The sequence below is a fragment of the Hyla sarda genome, chromosome 6 (assembly GCF_029499605.1).
Source record: "Hyla sarda isolate aHylSar1 chromosome 6, aHylSar1.hap1, whole genome shotgun sequence".
Lineage (NCBI taxonomy): Eukaryota > Metazoa > Chordata > Amphibia > Anura > Hylidae > Hyla > Hyla sarda.
Genome location: NC_079194.1, coordinates 296,386,978 through 296,408,482, shown reverse-complemented (window position 1 = coordinate 296,408,482; position 21,505 = coordinate 296,386,978). Strand labels below are relative to the sequence as shown.

The window sequence follows — 21,505 nt, the reverse complement described above, 5'->3', positions numbered from 1 at the left end:
CACGAGGAGGGGGTTTGTTACAGTGTGTCACCCCAGTAGTAAGGAGATTACATGAGGAGGAGGTTTGTTACAGTGTGTCACCCCAGTAGTGAGGAGATTACGTGAGGAGGTTTGTTACAGTGTGTCACCCCAGTAGTAAGGAGATTATATGAGGAGGAGGTTTGTTACAGTGTGTCACCCCAGTAGTAAGGAGATTACATGAGGAGGAGGTTTGTTACAGTGTGTTACACCAGTAGTAAGGAGATTACATGAGGAGGTTTGCTACAGTGTGTCACCCCAGTAGTAAGGTGATTACACGAGGAGGGGGTTTGTTACAGTGTGTCACCCCAGTAGTAAGGAGATTACATGAGGAGAAGGTTTGTTACAGTGTGTCACCCCAGTAGTAAGGAGATTACATGAGAAGGAGGTTTGTTACAGTGTGTCACCCCAGTAGTAAGGAGATTACATGAGGAGGAGGTTTGTTACAGTGTCTCACCCCAGTAGTAAGGTGATTACATGAGAAGGAGGTTTGTTACAGTGTGTCACCCCAGTAGTAAGGTGATTACATGAGGAGGAGGTTTGTTACAGTGTGTTACACCAGTAATAAGGAGATTACATGAGGAGGTTCGTTACAGTGTGTCACCCCAGTAGTAAGGTGATTACACGAGGAGGGGGTTTGTTACAGTGTGTCACCCCAGTATTAAGGAGATTACATAAGGAGGAGGTTTGTTACAGTGTGTCACCCCAGTAGTAAGGAGATTACATGAGGAGGAGGTTTGTTACAGTGTCTCACCCCAGTAGTGAGGAGATTACGTGAGGAGGAGGTTTGTTACAGTGTGTCACCCCAGTAGTAAGGTGATTACATGAGAAGGAGGTTTGTTACAGTGTGTCACCCCAGTAGTAAGGAGATTACGTGAGGAGGAGATTTGTTACAGTGTGTCACCCCTGTAGTAAGGTGATTACATGAGGAGGAGGTTTGTTACAGTGTGTTACACCAGTAATAAGGAGATTACATGAGGAGGTTTGTTACAGTGTGTCACCCCAGTAGTAAGGTGATTACACGAGGAGGGGGTTTGTTACAGTGTGTCACCCCAGTATTAAGGAGATTACATAAGGAGGAGGTTTGTTACAGTGTGTCACCCCAGTAGTAAGGAGATTACATGAGGAGGAGGTTTGTTACAGTGTCTCACCCCAGTAGTGAGGAGATTACGTGAGGAGGAGGTTTGTTACAGTGTGTCACCCCAGTAGTAAGGTGATTACATGAGAAGGAGGTTTGTTACAGTGTGTCACCCCAGTAGTAAGGAGATTACGTGAGGAGGAGATTTGTTACAGTGTGTCACCCCTGTAGTAAGGTGGGGCATGTCAAAGGGAGTCAAAATTATCTTTCGCCTATGGTGGCAAAAATCCTTGCACCAGGCATTATGGATAAGGAGAGGGGAGAAAGTTGTTACTAGAAACCTCAGGTGCAGCAACAAGGAGCCCATGGAAGGGGGTGATACATGACTGATATCTGACCTGCTGGTGCCTTTTCCTTCTCATTTATTTTATATATATATATTGCAGTTCGTTAAGAACTATGTTATACAAAAAAAATTAAATAAATAAATAAAAAACCTCTGGAGCATTGCAAACTAAATATTTAATTTGGGAATGATATAACCCATAGTGTGAAACAATGGTAATTATGGGATTAGAAAAGATAATGCCGGGGTTGTCATTATTACCCTAAAAACGAATGACCTAATTAAACCTAATCTGAGGATTCTCCGTCACTTCTGCAGGGGCGCTTCCAGGCTTTTTGTTGCCTGTGGTAAAAAGCACAATGGTGGCCCCATCCCCCAATCCATCCGAATTTGGGATGGGAAAGTGCACTCCATTGCCAAAATAAATAAACGAATAATGCACCCAGAAATGTCAGATTGCTGCAGTTATGTCAATGATTACAGGTGACGTCTGATCAGACACCGGGTCCTGCCAGAAGAGGGCTTTCCTATAACAACAACAAAAAAAGCTCTCAGAGCTTACTTATGGGTAGCGTACCTCCTGGTGAGAAATCAGTGACTGCTAGACATAAATCTACAATGCACCCAAAAACCTTTTGGGAAGCGAGATGGTGGTTTTGATGTATTGTCTGCAATCTAGACCAGTGTTTCCCAACCAGGGAGCCTCCAGCTGTTGCAAAACTACAACTCCCAGCATGCCCGGATAGCCAATGGCTGTCCAGGCTTGCTGGGAGTTGTAGTTATGCAACAGCTGTAGGCACACTGGTTGGAAAACACTGGGTTACCCAAAACATTGCTAATGGCAAGCAAATAGGAGGGGGAGCTTATATTAAGGAGGCAGCACTGTTTACATACAGTTGTAAAAACACAAGGGACAGCTGCTGGGAGTTGTTGTTCAGGAATGCTGGCTGTTGTTGTTTTGCAACAGCTGGGGGCACACTGATTTGAAAGCACTGGGTTACACTTAGTATTGGACTGCTGCAAATGGCAAGGTAATAGGAGCAGGAGCTTATATTCAGGAGGCAGCACTGTGCACATACAGTAGTAAAAACACAAGGAACAGCTGCTGGGAGTTGTTGTTTTGCAACAGCTGGAGGCTCCCTGGTTGGGAAACACTAATCTAGACTGTATCTCCAGCAAAACTGCTGCCACCTACAGTCAAGTATATCTGTCAAAAGTTTTTCACAGTTTTTCACCATCAGTAAAGGAGAATACCCTGGTGAAAAAGCAGAAGTGGCTTTTAATTTTTTTTTTATTTTTTAAGCGGTCAGCGACTAACAGCAAAGCAAAAGGGAAGCAAGAGATTTAGAAACATAAAGATATGTGTCACCCTGCGTACAATGGACTCTACATACAGCCAGAGCTCACATCTTCTGGCCTTAAAACTATATGTAAAAATCTGCTGTGTGGAACAGGATGCTTCTTTCCTGCGCCAAAATTATCAGTTCTAACCACACGACCGGGCTGGAAAGTTAACCCTGTCGGGGTCCGCACCCGTATCTACAGCCGCTGCTCCGGTACAGATTGGATGCCGTGTATACACACGAAACTGCCAGGATGTAGAAGCATAAAAAGCTAAAACTGCAAGCGACTAATAATACTGATAAGGCCTCAATAATGTGAGAAGGCGGTAAAAAAAAAAAAAGGAGGCAATATTGGCATTATTGAGGCCTAAAACTATATATGGTGGCAGAATAAGGGCCTTCAATTATATCTGGGGCAGTATAGGGGCCTACAACTATATATGGGGGCAGTATAGGGATCTACAACTCTATATGGGGGCTGTATAGGGGCCTACAACTATATATGGGGGCAGTTTAGGGATCTACAACTCTATATGAGGGCTGTATAGGGTCCTACAACTATATATGGGGGCAGTATAGGGGCCTACAACTATATATGGGGCAGTATAGGGGCCTACAACTATATATGGGGGCAGTATAGGGGCCTACAACTATATATGGGGCAGTATAGGGGCGTACAACTATATATGGGGCAGTATAGGGGCCTACAACTATATTTGGGGGCAGTATAGGGGCCTACAACTATATATGGGGGCAGTATAGGGGCCTATAACTATATATATGGGGGCAGTATAGGGGCCTACAACTATATATGGGGGCAGTATAGGGGCCTACAGCTATATATGGGGCAGTATAGGGGCCTATAACTATATACATATGGGGGCAGTATAGGGTCCTACAATTATATATATATGGGGCAGTATAGGGGCCTACAACTATATATGGGGGCAGTATAGGGGCCTACAACTATATATGGGGGCAGTATAGGGGCCTACAGCTATATATGGGGCAGTATAGGGGCCTATAACTATATACATATGGGGGCAGTATAGGGGCCTACAGCTATATATGGGGCAGTATAGGGGCCTACAACTATATATGGGGGCAGTATAGGGGCCTACAACTATATATGGGGCAGTATAGGGGCCTACAGCTATATATGGGGCAGTATAGGGGCCTATAACTATATACATATGGGGGCAGTATAGGGTCCTACAATTATATATACATGGGGCAGTATAGGGGCCTACAACTATATATGGGGGCAGTATATGGGCCTACAACTATATATGGGGGCAGTATAGGGGCCTACACCTATATATGGGGCAGTATAGGGGCCTATAACTATATACATATGGGGGCAGTATAGGGTCCTACAATTATATATATATGGGGCAGTATAGGGGCCTACAACTATATATGGGGGCAGTATGGGGGCCTACAACTATATATGGGGGCCTGTACTACATTGATCCGCTGATGTAATTCAGCGAAGAAATTCCTCTGCCAAATTTCCGTAGTGTGTAGGGGCCCTAATATTGAAGTATCTCAACCATAAAATGCCCCCGTGTACACGGACAATACAAATAGTGCCCCACTCCTCCATGTACAGTCTACCAAATAGGCCCATGCACAGCTCCTGCCAGATAACGCCCCCTATTCACAGACAATGCCAAATAGTTCTTCCGTACGGAGCCTCAGAGTTTGCCAAATAGTGCACCCACACACTGCAAGCGAGAGAGCGCCTCAGTGTACACAGAATCTACCGCCACACAGTGAAAAAAGTATTTGACCCCTTTGCAAAACAATGGGGGGGGAGATTTATCAAAACTCGTGCAGAGGAAAACCTGCCCAGTTGCCCATAGCAACCAATCAGATCGCTTCTTTCATTTCTCACAGGCCTTCTTAAGAAATGAAAGCAGCGATCTGATTGGTTGCTATGGGCAACTGGGCAAGTTTTCCTCTCCCCCCAATGACTTAGTATTTGGCAAAACCCTTGTTGGTGATCACAGAGGTTCTTGTAGGTGTCCACCACATGACGGCCATGCCCCTCAATGCAAGTCTATGGGAGGGGGCGTGGCGGCTGCCACGCCCCCTCCCATAGACTTGCATTGAGGGGGCGTGGTGTAACATCACGACCCCCTCACCCAGAATTCAGAACTAAATATTCCAAATGCTGGGGCAGTGGCGTACCCCTTTAAGGTCCGGAGACCTGATAGACCACTCCAGGACCTTTATGTTCTTCTTCATCAGCCACTCCTTGGCCTTGGCCGTGTGTTTTGGGCCATTATCATGCTGGAGTACCCATCTGTGACCCATGTTCAATGCCCTGACTGAGAGTAGGAGATTCTCACCCATGATTTGACAGTACATGGCCCCATCCATCGTCACCCACCCGAGGCAATGAAGTTGTCTTGTCCTCTTCGCAGAAAAACACCCCAAAGCATAATGTTTCCACCGCCATGATGGTGTTCTTGGGTTCACAGGCAGTATTCCTCCTCCTGCATCCACACGGAGTTGAGTTGATGCCATAGAGATCAATTTTGGACTCATCCTTGAGCAGGGGGACCTTGCGGACACTGCAAGATTTCAGTCCGTAGTTTGTTACCAATTGTTTTCTTGGGGACTATGGTCCCAGCTGCCTTGAGATCATTGATGAGATCCCCCCGTGTAGTTCTGAGCCCCCGACTGAGGGAGTTGGACAGATATTTTACGTTTCTTCCATTTGTGAATAATGGCGCCATCTATTGTAAACTTCTCCCCAAGCTCCTTGGCGATGGTCTTGTAGCCCATTCCCCCTTGTGTAGGTTTATAATCTTCTCCCTGACATCCTTGGGCAGCTCTTTAGTCTCGGTCGGAATCGGATTTATTATTTCTGTGGACAGGTGTCTTTTATACAGGTAACAAGCTGATATAAGAAGTATTCCCTTTAAAGGGGTACTCCGGTGGAAAACAATTTATTTTAAATCAACTGGCTCCGGAAAGTTAAACAGATTTGTAAATTACTTCAATAAAAAAAAAATCTTTACCCTTCCAGTACGTATTAGCAGCTGTATGCTATAGAGGAAATTCTTTTCTTTTTGAATTTCTTTTTTGTCTTGTCCACAGTGCTCTCTGCTGACACCTGATGCCCGTATCAGGAACTGTCCAGAGCAGGAGAAAATCCCCACAGCAAACCTATGCTGCTCTGGACAGTTCCTGACACGGACAGAGGTGTCAGCAGAGAGCACTGTGGACAAGACAAAAAAGAAGTTCAAAAGGAAAAGAATTTCCTCTGTAGCATACAGCTGATAATAAGTCCTGAAATGATTAAGATTTTTTAATAGAAGTAATTTACAAGTCTGTTTAACTTTCTGGCACCAGTTCATTTAAAAAAAAAAAAAAATAGTTTTCTACCAGAGTACCCCTTTAATCCTTCCAGTACTTATCAGCTGCGGTATGCTCCACAGGAAGTTGTGTAGTTCTTTCAAGTCTGACCACAGTGCTCTCTTTTGACACCTCTGTCCATGTCAGGAACTGTCCAGAGTACAAGCAAATCCCCATAGCAAACCTCTCATGCTCTGGACAGTTACTGACACGGACAGAGGTGTCAGCAGAGAGCACTGTGGTCAGGGAGAAAGGAGAAATTCAAAAAATAAATGAACTTCCTCTGTAGTATACAGCAGCTGATAAGTACTGGAAGGATTAAGATTTTTAATAGAAGTCATTTACAAATCTGTTTAACTTTTTGGCACCAGTTGATTTAAAATAAATTATTTCCCATCGGAGTATCCCTTTAAGAGAGTGCTCCTAATCTCAACCCTTTACTTGTATAAAAGAGCCAGAAATCCTCCTGATCGATGGGGGGGGGGGTCAAATTTATAACTTATTCGAAATGCGTTTTTCTGGATCTTTTTGTTGTTATTCTGTCTCTCACTGTTCAAATGAACCGATCATTATAATTATAGAGCGACCATAATGCCGCCATACACAGGCGTACAGTGCAGCGCCATTTAGCTAGGCACCCCTCCCTGATTCCTTCCTCTGCCAAAATGTCTTAGACCGGTATGGATGGCACTCTAAATATTTGGCGTCGATGTTAGCCTCCAAGGTGGATCCCGCCTGGTCGCACGAATCAGACATAGTCAGGTCAATGGCGAAGCCTCCGAACCCCCCCATCCCCCACCCCTTCACGCCCCATATATCACTCGGCAAGGCCATTAATGCAAGTGTTTCCCGTTGCGATCCTACCACTGCCTTTGTGTTGAGGGAAGTAATCCTGTTTTTTTTACATCACTGAGTGAACGTGTCATTGGAAAAGCCAATTGGAAAAAAAACAAAAAAAATATATAAAACACAAAAGGAAAAAAAAAAAAATCCACCTACTTAGGACGTGGGATGTACCGCGTTATGTTATTCTAAGTTAAAGAAATGTCACTTTCAAGTGCTGGGCGTAGGCCGCCGATGAGAGACACGACACGGCACGTGGAAATCTGTCAAGAGCTGATGTAAAGAAGAAGTGGTCTCCAGACTGTGGACCTCCAGCTGTTGCAAAACTACAAATCCCAGCATACCCGGACAGTCAAAGGCTTCTGACAGGAGCCCCATAGCTTCAACCTAAGACCTTATAGTCTTCCGGCCAGGCCTATGTCAAACTGCAGAATCTGAAGCAATGTTTCCAAACCTGTGTGCCTCCAGCTGTTGCAAAACTACAACCCCCAGCATGCCCAGACAGCCGAAGGCTGTCTGGGCATGCTGGGAGTTGTAGTTTTGCAACAGCTGGAGGCACCCTGGTTGGGAAACACTGCCCAATGAGATGGGCAAGAATGCAACTGATGTAGCATGCTGGGAGGTGTAGTTTTGCAACAGCTGGAGGCACACTGTTTGGGAAACGCTGCTTTTAGATTTCGCTGTTTGACTTTGTCCTAGGCCTGGCTGTAAACCCCAATAAAGTCCCAGGGTGACGCTATGGGGCTCCTGTATGAAGCCGTTGGCTGTCCGGGCATGCTGGGAATTGTAGTTTTGAAACAGCTGGAGGCACCCGGGTTGGGAAACACTGTTTTTAGATTCTGCAGTTTGATATCGTCCTAGGCCTGGTCGGAAGCCCAATAAGGTCCAAGGGTGAAGCTATGGGGCTCCTCTACAAAGCCTTCAGCAGGGGCATGCTGGGAGTTGTAGTTTTGCAACAGCTGGAGGCACCCTGGTTGGGAAACACTTCTTTAGATTCTTCAGTTTGACTTTGTCCTAGGCCTGGCCGGAAGCCCAATAAGGTCCTAGGAGGTGTAATAGGGTAATATACATCTTGGATCCCTTTTACCTTTATTCTTGTCTATGTTATTTACACCAAATTCTGACCCATCTGAATGTCGCAGCTGGAATGGAGACTCCTCAGACCAGACAACGCTCTTCCATCTTTCATTGTCCAGTTTTTGTGACCTGTGTGAATTGTAGCCTTGGTTTCCTGTCCTTAGCTGACAGGAGTGGCTTCCGGTGTGGTCTTCTGCTGCTGTAGCCCATCTGTTTCAAGGTTGGACCGGTTGCGCTGTCATAGATGGTATTGTGCACACCTTGGTTGTAACCAGTGGTTGTTTGAGTTACTGTTGCCTTTCTGTCATCTCTAACCAGCCTACCTATTCTCATCTGACCTCTGATTTTCATCCACACAGCGGCCGGCCGCTGAACATAAAGGGTTACTCTGCTGCTCAGCATTTGGAACAAACTGTTCCGAACGCTGGAGCCGGCGCCGGGAGCTTGTGATGTCATAGCCCCACCCCCTCATGACGTCACACCCCGCATCCCTCAATGCAAGTCTATGGGAAGGGGTTGAAAGCATTGATTTTAATGATAGACTTGCAATACTTCTTTTCCCCTGTGGGTGTGCTGTTGAGTTATGAGAACTGAGGGAATAGGGTAAATCTTAAAGGAATATCCCGATTACTGGGACATGCCACCTATCAGGAATGTAGATGTGGTCAAGACAACTTGCTTAAAGGGGTATTCCGCTGCTCAGCGTTTGGAACAAACTGTTCCGAACGCTGGAGGTGGCGCTGGGAGCTTGTGACGCTAGGGGGCGACGCTATGACGTCACGAGTTCCCGACACCAGCTCCAGCGTTCGGAACAGTTTGTTCAAGACGCTGAGCAAGTTGTCTTGACCACATCTACATTCCTGATAGGTGGCATGTCCCAGTAATCAGGATATTCCTTTAAGATTTACCCCATTCCCTCAGTTCTCGTAACTCAACAGCACACCCGCAGGGGAAAAGAAGTATTGCAAGTCTATCATAAAAATCATTGCTTGTCCGGGTAATTGGGTCCTCCAGAGGGAGCAATGCTCTTTGGAGAGGGTCCCAACTGGGACTAATAACGTGGTCTTCAATAGAGGATGTCCCTTTAGTACATCCATTATGCTCTCAATCAATCCCCTTTTATATAGTGTTTCATGGTATACAGGGCCTGGCTTGGGTTCGTACTGTTTGTCACCGAGGGCCTCCCAGAAACTAGTATTATGTAAGGGCTTAGATTTAATGTACGCCATCCTGTTATCTAATGCGGCATGTATATAGCCGTATTACTCATCTGTTGTGTAACATATAATTATTATGGAAGATTATACATGCAGCATTTCATTGACTTTTTGTTCTTATGTGACACTCTAGGCCAGTGTTTCCCAACAAAGGTGCAAAACTACAACTCCCAGCATGCCTCTGCTGAAGGCTTTATACAGGAGCCCCATAGCTTCACCCTAGGACCTTATTGGGCTTCCGGCCCGGCCTAGGACAAAGTCAAACTGCACAATCTAAAGCAGTATTTTCCAATCAGTGTGCCTCCAGCTGTTGCAAAACTACAACTCCCAGCATGACCGGACAGCCAAAGGCTTTGTACAGGAGCCCCATAGCTTCACCCTAGGACTTCATTGGGCTTCTGGCCAGGCCTAGCACAAACTGCAGAATCCAGAGCAATGTTTCCTAACCAGTGTGCCTCCAGCTGTTGCAAAACTACAACTCCCAGCATGCCCAGACAGCCTTCGGCTGTCTGGGTATGCTGGGAGTTGTAGTTTTGCAACAGCTGGAGGCACACTGGTTGGGAAACACTGCTTTAGATTCTGCAGAGTGACTTTGTCCTGGTCTGGCCGGAAGCCCAATAAGGTCCTAGGGTGAAGCTATGGGGCTCCTGTACAAAGCCTTCAGCAGAGGCATGCTGGGAGTTGTAGTTTTGCAACAGCTGAAGGCACACTGGTTGGGAAACACTGCTTTAGATTCAGCAGTTTGACTTTGTCCTAGGCCTGGCTGGAAGCCCAATAAGGTCCTAAGGTGAGGCTATGGGGCTCCTGTACAAAACCTTCAGCAGAGGAATGCTGGGAGTTGTCGTTTTGCAACAGCTGGAGGCACACTGATTGGAAAATACTGCTTTAGATTTTGCTGTTTGACTTTGTCCTAGGACTGTCTGGAAGCCCAATAAGTTTCTAAGGTGAAGCTATGGGGCTCCTGTACAAAGCCTTCGGCTGTCCGGGCATGCTGGGAGTTGTAGTTTTGCAACAGCTGGAGGCACCCTGGTTGGGAAACACTTCTGTATCTTCGGCAGTTTGACTTTGTCCTAGGTCTGGCCAGAAGCCCAATAAAGTCCAAGGGTGAAGCTAAGGGGCTCCTGTACAAAGCCTTTGGCTGTCCAGGCATGCTGGGAGTTGTAGTTTTGGAACAGCTGGAGGCACCCTGATTGGGAAACACTTCTTTATATTCTGCAGTCTGACTTTGTCCTAGGCCTGGCCAGAAGCCCAATAAGGTCCTAGGGTGAAGCTATGGGGCTCCTGTACAAAGCCTTTGGCTCTCCAGGCATGCTGGGAGTTGTAATTTTGGAACAGCTGGAGGCACCCTGGTTGGGAAATCCTGCTGTATGTTCTCCTACAACACATACTTGCTCTCCTCTGTACCCCTTTTTCGCGCCAATCTTCTCTATTCATGAATAGAATGACAAAAACGGCGTTGTGGACCGACCCACTTACGCCAGAAGAGCAGTAAGAAAGAGACTTAGTCCCAGTAATGGCTTCGGCGACTTCTCGTATTGGTAAACTGAAAAAGAATATTTGGGGTTCCCGAAAGTCGAGGTCCTTACTTTTCGACTTTCCATGTGACTATCCGGTCAGGATCACTCGCTATGTAGGTCAGATGTTATACGTGATAACTCACTCTCTCTATTATTTCAAGTTTCGGCAGCGTATTCGGGATAGTATGAATAATGCATCGAGTGGCGGTTTTATTTAGGTGTAATAGATATGGCGGTAGTCGTTGAACCTGCAGTCAGCTGAGCACATGTGGTAAACCCCAGGAACAGGCCACAGCGACCAAAATGTTACTCTAGAAGCCATAAAGAATGAGTGAGTAATGGGGCGAAATGGTATTAAAATAGGAGATGTAAATAATGCCGCCCTAGAGTGCACAATATTTATAAATTATACCTCCATTCATATTCCAATGAACAGACAGTCCAAATAAGGCTGTTCTGGAAATACTGTTATGCAATGGCGAAATAATGGCGCCATATAGTGCTGTATATCATGAACAGTTAAATAATTGCAATAATCACAGTGGCCATATAATACCGCCATTTAGGGCTCAAACTATAATGTTCCTAAATAATACCTTTATACAGTGCACACATTAAAGTGTAGTCCAGCAGTATATGCCATACGCCATACCAGCACAATAAAGTGCAATAAGAAGATACAGTGTCATGCATAATATGTGACATGTATTTAAAAAAAAAAATAAAAATACCGCCATATGGTGCCCACATAACGATTTGGTTAACAGGTTAAAAAAAGAAATTTAATAAAAAGATAAGGATAAAAGATAGGATCAGTTATAACAAATCACGGACAGTGATAGGAAATGCGGTTGTAAATAATACCGTACTATAGTGCACAATATTTAGAAATTATACAGATTCTATGGATGTCCCGGATCTGCCTCATCGATGTTTTTTCTTTGTCCTTTATTACTATATGTTAATGGCCAAAAAAAAAAATTTCATAAATAAAACTGTTTAAAAAATAAACAGTTATAAATATAAAAAAAAATAAAAAATTATACCGCCATTCATATTCCATTGAACACAAAGTTTAAATAATGCAATGGCAAAAAAATGGCTCATATAGTGGTTTGCGGCTGCCGGTGGCAGTCAGGGCATGCTGGGAGTTGTAGTTTTGTAAGCGTGCTGAATTATATAGCAGAGGGGGGGTTAGTAGTTGCCCAGCATGCTCTCCAGGTACATAAACCGAACGAACGTGTTTGAAGCGTGCATGACAAAGTCGAATGACAAATTCAGCTCTGCTACATCAGTTGCATTCTTGCCCATCTCTTGGGGCACTGTTTCCCAACCAGGGTGCCTCCAGCTGTTGCAAAACTACAACTCCCAGCATGCCCAGACAGCCTTCGGCTGTCTGGGCATGCTGGGAGTTGTAGTTTTGCAACAGCTGGAGGCACCCTGGTTGGGAAACAATGTCTTAGGGTCTGTCCCTTCTCCTTTTATGTCTTTATAGGACTCAGTAAACACTCTGCCAAGTTAAGGGGCGGCCCCGGCCATGTGCTTCATCTCTGGAGGAGCCAGCTGTGGGGGATAAGGGCCGAGTAATTGATTCCTGAAATACACCTCAATGCAGGACAATAGGCGTCTGTTCCAGCCAGGCAGCCCCCATACCCCGGCCCCCCATCAGCACCGCACTACACCGCACTACACGTGTGCAGAAACAGCCACTGCTATAACACTGCTACATCTGTACTAGAAAAACATGGCCGCTTATCCCCCCACAGCAGCGCCATTCCTGTGCATGGTCTGCATGTAGCCTTATAGCCCATCTCTTAGTAGAAGGAGTTTGAGCTGCAATACCAGACCTTGCCATGGACAAAAAGGGGGCGCTGTTTCAATAAAAAAGGGTGCGTTCACACGGCCGTCTGTCCCCGTTTTTTTTTTTTAATCCCCGTTTCGGTTTCGTTCTTGCAGGCTGTAAACGGAATAAACATTTTTTTTTTTTAAATCCCATTCATGTCAACGAGATTTTATTTTTTTTTTACAATCCGTTTACATCCGTTTGTATCCGTCTGCGCTCATTTCCGTTTTTTTATGGCAGAAAAAAACGGCACATGCAGTATTTTTTCTTCCGTCAAAAAATGAAACGGAAGAAAAAACGGATACCGTAAATTTAAGGGTGCGTTCACACGGCCGTCTGTCCCTGTTTTTTTTTTTTATCCCCCGTTTCGGGTCCGTTCTTGCAGGCTGTAAACGGATGAAAAACGGTTAAAAAAAATCCAATTCATGTCAACGGGATTTTTTTTTTACAATCCGTTTACATCCGTTTGTATCCGTCTGCGCTCATTTACGGTTTTTTTTTACCCCAGAAAAAACGGCACATGCAGTATTTTTTTCTTCCGTCAAAAGAACCGAAGAAAAAATGGATACAGTATATAAGGGTGCGTCCACACGACCGTCTGTCCCCGTTTTTTTATTTTTATTTTTTCATCCCTGTTTCGCTTCCGTTCTCGCAGGCTGTAAACGGATAAAAAAAAATGTTTTTAACAAAAATCCCATTCATGACAATGGGATTTTTTTTGCAATCCGTTTACATCCATTTGTACCCGTCTGCGCTTATTTCCGTTTTTTAGATGGCAGAAAAAACGGCACATGCAGTATTTTTTTCTCTCGTCAAAAAAACGGAAGAAAAGACGAATACTGTAAATTTAACATTGAAGTCTATGGAAAACAGAGGAACCTTTAATGTCATCTGTTTGGATCCGTTTTTTGATCCGTTTTTACTTCTGAGCATGCTCAGAACAAAAAAAAATGTTTTTTGTTTTTTTTTGGTTATTAACTGAACAATAACGGATCCAAATGGATACAAACGCACAACATCCGTTTGCATCTCTTATTGTCCTTTTTTTTTAAAAGTCCGTTTTTATTTTTGACAGGAGAAGAAGGGGAGGGGTCTAGACGGCCGTGTGAACGCAGCCTAATCCAGTGTTTCTCAACCAGTGTGCCTCCAGCTGTTGTAATGTGGAGGACGGCTTCGGCAGGAGTGCTGGCTTTCAAATGGCGCAGGACACAGGGAAACGAATGGTGAGTAAAAGAAATTGTGGTTTATACTCCCAACATGCAACGCGTTTCACTGCCACAGCAGCTTCATCAGGCATGATCAGCCAGCTGTTGTAAAACTACAACCCCCAGCATGCCCGGACAGCCGGAGGCACCCTGGTCTATCTCATGCAACCTCTCAATGATACAATGTAACAAAACCTTACAGACCAGTCATTAGTTGTGTTTTTAATGAAGGTCTAAAACCTCTGATCTCTGAAGGGTTAAAGGGGTACTCCGGTGGAAAACATTATTATTATTTTTTTTTTTAAATCAACTGGTGCCAGAAAGTTAAATAGATTTGTAAATTACTTCTATTAAAAAATATTAATCCTTCCAGTACTTATTAGCTGCTGAATACTACAGAGGAAATTCTTTTCTTTTTGGAACACAGAGCTCTATGCTGACATCATAACCACTGTGCTCTCTGCTGACACCTCTGTCCATTTTAGGAACTGTCCAGAGCAGCATATGTTTGCTATGGGGATTTTCTCCTTCTCTGGACAGTTCTTAAAATGGACAGAGATGTCAGCAGAGAGCACTGTGGTCATGATGAGAGTTCTGTGTTCCAAAAAGAAAATAATTTCCTCTGTAGTATTCAGCAGCTAATAAGTACTGGAAGGATTAAGCTTTTTTTAATAGAAGTCATTTACAAATCTGTTTAACTTTCTGCCACCAGTTGATTTAAAAGAAAATGTTTTCCCGTGGAGTACCCCTTTAACACAGGGGCTTTCTTACCTACCTACTGGGGGCTTCTTCCTAATGGGGGGGGGGCTCCCTACTACTGGGGAATATCTTAAATCTAAGTGTCAGAGAGGTAATTGGTATCGGTGAGTATAAAGTATCGGTACTCGTTCTTGGTCACAAATATCATGGTATGGGGCATCCCTGTGTGGGGGGGGGGGGGGGGCATCCCTGTGTGTGGGGGGGGGGGCATCATGTGATCTGTTTCTGTGCTGTAGAAGACGTGGGCCCCTCCTTAGTGATTCACAGATGGTTAATATGTCATTAATGGCCACAGGAAGCCGAGATGTGGAGGAGATGACAGATAGGACCCACATGGTCGGCCCCTCATGTTGCCCTCCATGCCCCCCCCCCCCCCCTTTGTTACTTGATCTGTCCCCTCACAAGTCCCTGAACAGGACCCTTCATTCATTCTTCACATTCCCATACAATACATTCCTCCAGGACAGTTTTAGAATAGCAGGAATGGGCATTTTCTGGGGTCTCCATGGGGCACCCTGGGCCGGTGATGGTTCAGCACGTGGGTATTTACTATTTGGAGTTCCCTCTGGGGTCTTCTCAGACCTCCAGCCCTCAGTAAATGGACGTACAGGACAGTGCCCTATTGGCTGCACCAGTGAAGATCGGGAAGGAGATAAAGTGATGGGTGGGGGCACGGAGGGGTTAAATAGGGCTACGGACCCCAAGGAGAGATTTGTAATGGGGCCCCGCCATGCCCCATAGATAATACTGGTGTCTTCTTATGTGGCAGAGGGAACTTTAGGGCACAAATACAACTGCTACCTCTACACCCCCTATAGCAAGGGTGTCCAACCTGTGGCCCTCCAGCTGTTGCAAAACTACAACGCCCAGCATGCCCGGACAACCTCTGGCCTCCTGTGAACATGTTGCACCCTATTATTAGTAATGTCTCAATATCAATACCGGACATTTGCACTTATTGGTGAAAACGCCTTAAAGATGGCATCTAGGTAGGTAGTCAGATACCTACCTAACAGACTGCCTATCTACTTGGGTCTTCTACCTTAAAGGGGGATTTCCTACTTACTGGGGGCTATCTTATAGGTAAGATTATGTACCTATCTTCTGTGGACTTCTACCTATTAGAGGGCTTCCCTATCTACCAACTGTGGGATCTACCTAATAGGGGGGGAATCCCTACCTAAATACTGAGGGCTTCTACCTAAAAGGGGGAATTCTCTACCTAAACACTTGGGGGCTTCTACCTAATAGGGAGGATTCTACCTGTTGGGGGCTTCTGCCTAATAGGGGAGATTACCTGCCTGCTGGGGGCTTCTACCTAATGTGAGGGGGGAGGCATACCCTACTTACTGGGGGCTTCTACCAAGTAGGGAGGTTCCCTACCTACTGGAGGGTTATACGTAATGCGAGGGGGGGGGGGGGGGATGCACTGTATAACAGTGTTCCCCAACCAGGGTGCCTCCAGCTGTTGTAACAGCTGAAAGCATACTGGTTTAGAAACACTGGGTTATACTTAGTATTGAACTGATGCTAATGGCAAGCTAATATGAGAGTGAGCTTATATTCAGGAGGCAGCACTGTGTACACACAGAAGTAAGAGCAAAAGGAACAGCTGCTGGGAGTTGTCTGGGCATGCTGAGAGTTGTCGTTTTGCAGCAGCTGGAGGCACACTGGTTGGGAAACACTGCTTTAGAATGTCCCCTTTAATATCCCCGATTTCTTTCCAGATGTAGCAGAGCCGAGTTTGTCAGATGTAGTAGAGCTGCTGCAAGGAATGTATAGGTTTACTGCACTGTTTTAGCAATGCACTAACAAAGCCGTTCATATCTGCTACATCTGTACTTTAACTACAGCTGAAGATATCATCTCCCGGATATATATATATATATATATATATATATATATAGTATATACACAAATGTGCTCGGCACTGCTGTACATTGTTGGTGCAGCGCTCAGAGGGTAGGAGCACGTGTCTGCGGCTGCGATGCTCTGCAGGCTGCGGATACACCCACTTCTTAGAGCGAGAAGTTTTCCCTCTAAGTCACTGGACACAAGATATTCAGATTCATTCGCCATTAGATCGTCAGCTCTTGGGACACAGTTCTGATGCTCTAAGCAATATTTGTGGTTGTATATCATATAGTATACATACTAGGTTACAAGTCAAAGCAGATCTTAAGAGTAGTTGGTGCCCAACCTTTTCAAACTACAACACCCAGCATGCCCGGACAGCTGTAGACTCTCCAACTCAGTGTTTCCCAGCCAGCTGTCTCCAGCTGTTACAAAACTACAACTTCCAGCATGCCTGGACAGCGTGTTTCTCACCAGCTGCTTGCACAACTACAGCTCCCAGCATCCCGAAACAACTTGTTGCTCTTCAGCAGTTGCACAACTACTAGTCCCAGCATGCCCTGATATATTGTTACTTTCCATCTATTGCACAACTATAACTCACAGCATGCTCTGATAGGTTGTTACTTTCCATCTATTGCACAACTATAACTCCCAGCATGCTCTGATGGCTAATTGCACTCCATCTAGTGCACAACTACAACTCCCAGCATGCCCTGACAGAGTGTTTCTTTGCAGCTATTGCACAACTACAACTCCCAGCATCCCCTAAAAAGATTGTTATTTTCCATCTAGTGCACAACTGTGACCACCAGCATTCCCTGACAGCTAACTGCCCTCTGTCTACTGCACAACTACAACTCCCAGCATGCCCTGACAGCTTGGTTATCTGCAGCTATTGCATAACTGTAATAGCTTGCTCTGATAGATTGTTATGCCCCATCTATTGCACAACTACAACTCCCAGCATGCCCTGACAGCATGTTTCTCTTCATCTATTGCATTGGTCTTCAACCTGCGGACCTCCAGATGCCAACGGCTGTCCGGGCATGCTGGGAGTTGTAGTTTTGCAACATCTGGAGGCCCGCAGGTTGAAGACCACTGATCTATTGTGTAACTATAACTCCCAGCATGCCCTGACGTGTTTCTTATTAGCTATTGTGCAACTACAATTCCCAGCATGCACTGATAGTGTCTTTCTCTGCAGCTTTTGCATAACTTCAACTCCCAGCATGCCCTGACAGCCGCAGGCTGTCAGGGCATGCTGGGAGTTGTAGTTATGCACATGCTGGGAGTTGTAGTTGTACAAAAGCTGTTGTTACGCACATGCTGGGAGTTGTAGTTGTACAAAAGCTGTACAACCATCTATGAGGATGTCTTGGCATGCTGGGACTTGTGGTTCTACCCCAGAAACACCCCTGCAACAAACTGAGAATCCACAACAGACGTGCCAGTATGCAGCCCCAAAAAAAATCCCAAAAATGGAATGGTATTAGGCAGCGCTCTGCGTTCTCCTCTCTAACTTCGCCTGCCATCTGACTTTTGCGCCCATCACTAAGGCCACAGATAAGGACATAAAGCCGCCATTGTCCCGGCCGGCGACATATTTATTCTGTCAGGGAAATCCTAAACCAAGACGCACTTTACATACACTTTACACAAAAGAGCCATTCTCCTCGGGGGACGCTCAAGGCTCCATGTAAAACCATAGGTAACCACACATGTAGCAGAGCTGGATTTGTAATAAAACTTTCTATCATTTGTGCCAAATGCCCGCTCAGCACTGCTACTTCTACCTCTATGCTATACTAATAAACTAAGTTGTATCCCATTTAACAAAGACAGGTTTGCCAGATTTAACCAATCCAGCTCTGCTACATCTGAGAGAACCAGGTAAAATAAGTCTAACATACTCAGCTCTGCTTTATCTAGGGGTTAAAGGGGTATTCCAGGCCAAAACTTTTTTTTAATATATCAACCGGCTCCGGAAATGTAAACAGATTTGTAAATTACTTCTATTAAAAAATTTGTAATCCTTCCAATAGTTATTAGCTTCTGAAGTTGAGTTGTTGTTTTCTGTCTAACTGCTCTCTGATGACTCACGTCCCGGGAGCTGTGCAGTTCCTATGGGGATATTCTCCCATCATGCACAGCTCCCGGGACGTGACATCATCATTGAGCAGTTAGACAGAAAACTTCAGAAGCTAATAACTATTGGAAGGATTAAGATTTTTTAATAGAAGTAATTTACAAATCTGTTTATCTTTCTGGAGCCAGTTGATATATATTAAAAAAGGTTTTTCCTGGAATACCCCTTTAAATAGGTCTAGAAATGCCAGTTCTCCTTAGGCTGACAAAGCCAGGTCTATTATGTCAAGCAAACTCAGCTCTGCTATGTTCACTAAAGCCAGGTTTCCCATGTTTAACAAATTCAACTTTACTTTATCGAAGCACCCACCTCCAAGGATCCAACAAACTCAGCTCTACTGTATTTAAGTGGCCCACCTCCATGTATAGTATCTAATAAACTCAGCTCTACTACATCTAACCAGCCCACCTTTACGGATCTAACAATCTTAACACTACTACATTTAATCAGCCCACCCCCAAGGATCTAACAAACTCAACTCTATTACATGTAACCAACCCACCCCCAAGGATCTAACAAACTCAACTCTATTACATGTAACAAACCCACCCCCAAGGATCTAACAAACTCAACTCTATTACATGTAACAAACCCACCCCCAAGGATCTAACAAACTCAACTCTATTACATGTAACCAACCCACCCCCAAGGATCTAACAAACTCAACTCTATTACATGTAACCAACCCACCCCCAAGGATCTAACAAACTCAACTCTATTACATGTAACCAACCCACCCCCCAAGGATCTAACAAAATTAGCTCTACTACATCTGACAATCCCACTTCCAAGGATCTAACAAGTTTGGTCTGAGCCAATAAATACAGCTCTGCTACACCTGCAGTAACAATACCAGGTCTAATACACCAAACAAACTCAGCTCTGCTACAACTAACCAGCCCATCTCCAAGGATCTAACAAACTCAGATCCAATAAATCCAGCCATTAGCAAAGCCAAATCTGTCAGACATGTTTATCAAACTCAACTCTACTACATCTAACAAAACCAAGTCTCCTATGGCAAAACAACTCAAAGTCAAATCTAATATGATAAACAAACTCGGCCCTACTACATAAGACCAATTCAGATCCAATTCCAACACACTCATCTCTACTACACATAACAAACAGAACCAGGCCTAGTATGACTTATTGAGCTCAACTACATCTAACAAACTCAGCTTTACCAGATCCATCTAACAAACTCAGCTTTACCAGATCCAGTAGACTCAGCTCTAGCAAATCCAGGTCTCAACTGTACCTTGTAAAATAGCACAAAGCTCTGCTACATCTTACAAGGTATAACATGTGGATACTATGTTCAACAAGCTCAGCGTCACTACATGAAAGAAGAGAGAGAGAGAGAGAGAGAGAGAGAGAGAGAGAGAGAGAGAGAGAGAGAGCGAAAGGGAGAGAAAGAGAGAGAGAGAGAGAGAGAGAGAGAGAGAGCGAAAGGGAGAGAAAGAGAGAGAGAGAGAGAGAGAGAGAGAGAGAGAGAGAGAGAGAGAGAGAGAGAGAAAGGGAGAGAAAGGGAGAGAAAGGGAGAGAAAGAGAGAGAGAGAGAGAGAGAGAAAGACAGAAGAGAAAGAGAAAGAAAGAGAGAATAAGAGAGAGAGAGAGAAAATAAGAGAGCAAAAGAGAGAGAAAAAAAATAAGAGAGACAGAGAGAGAAAGAAAGAGGGAGAGAGAGAATAAGAGAGAAAGAGAGAGAAGAAATGAGAGATAAAGAGAGAGATATAAAGAGAGAGAGATAAAGAGAGACAGAGAATATGAGAGAGAGAATAAGAGGGAAAGAGATGAAGAGAGAGAGAGAGAGAGAGAGAGAGAGAGAGAGGGAGATAGAGAGAGAGAGAGAGAGAGAGAGAGAGAGAGGGGAGAGAGAAGAGAGACAGAGGGAGGGGGAGAGACGATACTTAAACAAAATTAATTTAAAAAAAATAAAACAATACATGAATAAGTAACTGAACAAAGAAAGAAAGGAATAAACAAATATATACCTAAATAAATAAATAAATAGATAAATAAATAAACATTGATACATAGATAAATAAACATTATATAGATAACTAAATGAATGAACAGATAAATAAATAAATAAATAAAAACTCTTTCAAATTTCTTAAATTCAACTCTACCAATAAACCAAATTCAGCTCTGCTACATCTCTCCAGCTTCCCCGCCGTGCAGCACACCTTGCACTGGAAAGTCGGCAAAATTCTCGGTAGCCTCTTACCTATCTGCGCCTGGGACATGCCGATCCAGAAGAATAATCCGAAACAGAAGATCCACAGCAGTTTGGCCATTTTTTCTTTTCTTTTTTTTTTTGGATTCCGAAAAAAATTAAATAAACCTAAGCGATCCCACAAGAAACACAAAATTCAGCCACTGTGCAGTAAAAGGAGCTTGTAACTTTTGAAGGGCTTTATTATTTCTGATTCAAAGGAACTCAAAGTTGTGTCATAACTGGGAGGGAATGAAAGTCACACCCAGAAAGGAGAAGAAGAAGAAGTCATAGATCCAGGCGTCTTATGGCACAGCAGGGATGTGCTAGTGTCCCAACTGGAGCAGCACGAGGCTGGTCTGCTAGGGGGAAAAGGGGTGTCCCCCGCCCCACACACTTGTAGGAGTTTCCATAAGTAATCTGATACAGGAAGCAAGTGTCCGCAGGCCCCCTAAACCTTTAACCCCTTGAAGGGTTAATGGCATGCATTCTTCGTTTAGTGCCCAGAAGAAAGCAGAACCAGATGGGCACCGGATCGGTACAGTCCGGCATATGGATCTCTCATCATCCCAAGACTTTTGTAAGGATGTAGGTCAGTGTTTTCCAAACAGTGTATCTCCAACTGTTGCAAAACTACAACTCCCAGCATGCCCAAACAAGGCTCACTTA

At 44.6% G+C, this 21,505-nt stretch overlaps 1 protein-coding gene across 3 annotated transcripts in view; it reads right to left on the bottom strand.

Moving 5' to 3' along the window:
* The window catches only part of CD44 (CD44 molecule (Indian blood group)), a 51,672-nt gene extending 30,469 nt beyond the window's left edge, over positions 1 to 21,203 (bottom strand). Inside the window, exon 1 of one of the 3 annotated variants that reach the window (XM_056527866.1) lies at positions 20,849 to 21,203. In XM_056527866.1, coding sequence (XP_056383841.1) covers positions 20,849 to 20,918 — 70 coding nt within the window. In that variant the 5' untranslated portion in view covers positions 20,919 to 21,203. Of the gene's footprint in view, positions 1 to 5,139; positions 5,262 to 20,848 lie in introns of those variants that run through there. The other 2 variants (XM_056527867.1, XM_056527864.1) reach the window with 2 other exon arrangements.
* Between the last annotated feature and the right edge of the window lie 302 nt (positions 21,204 to 21,505).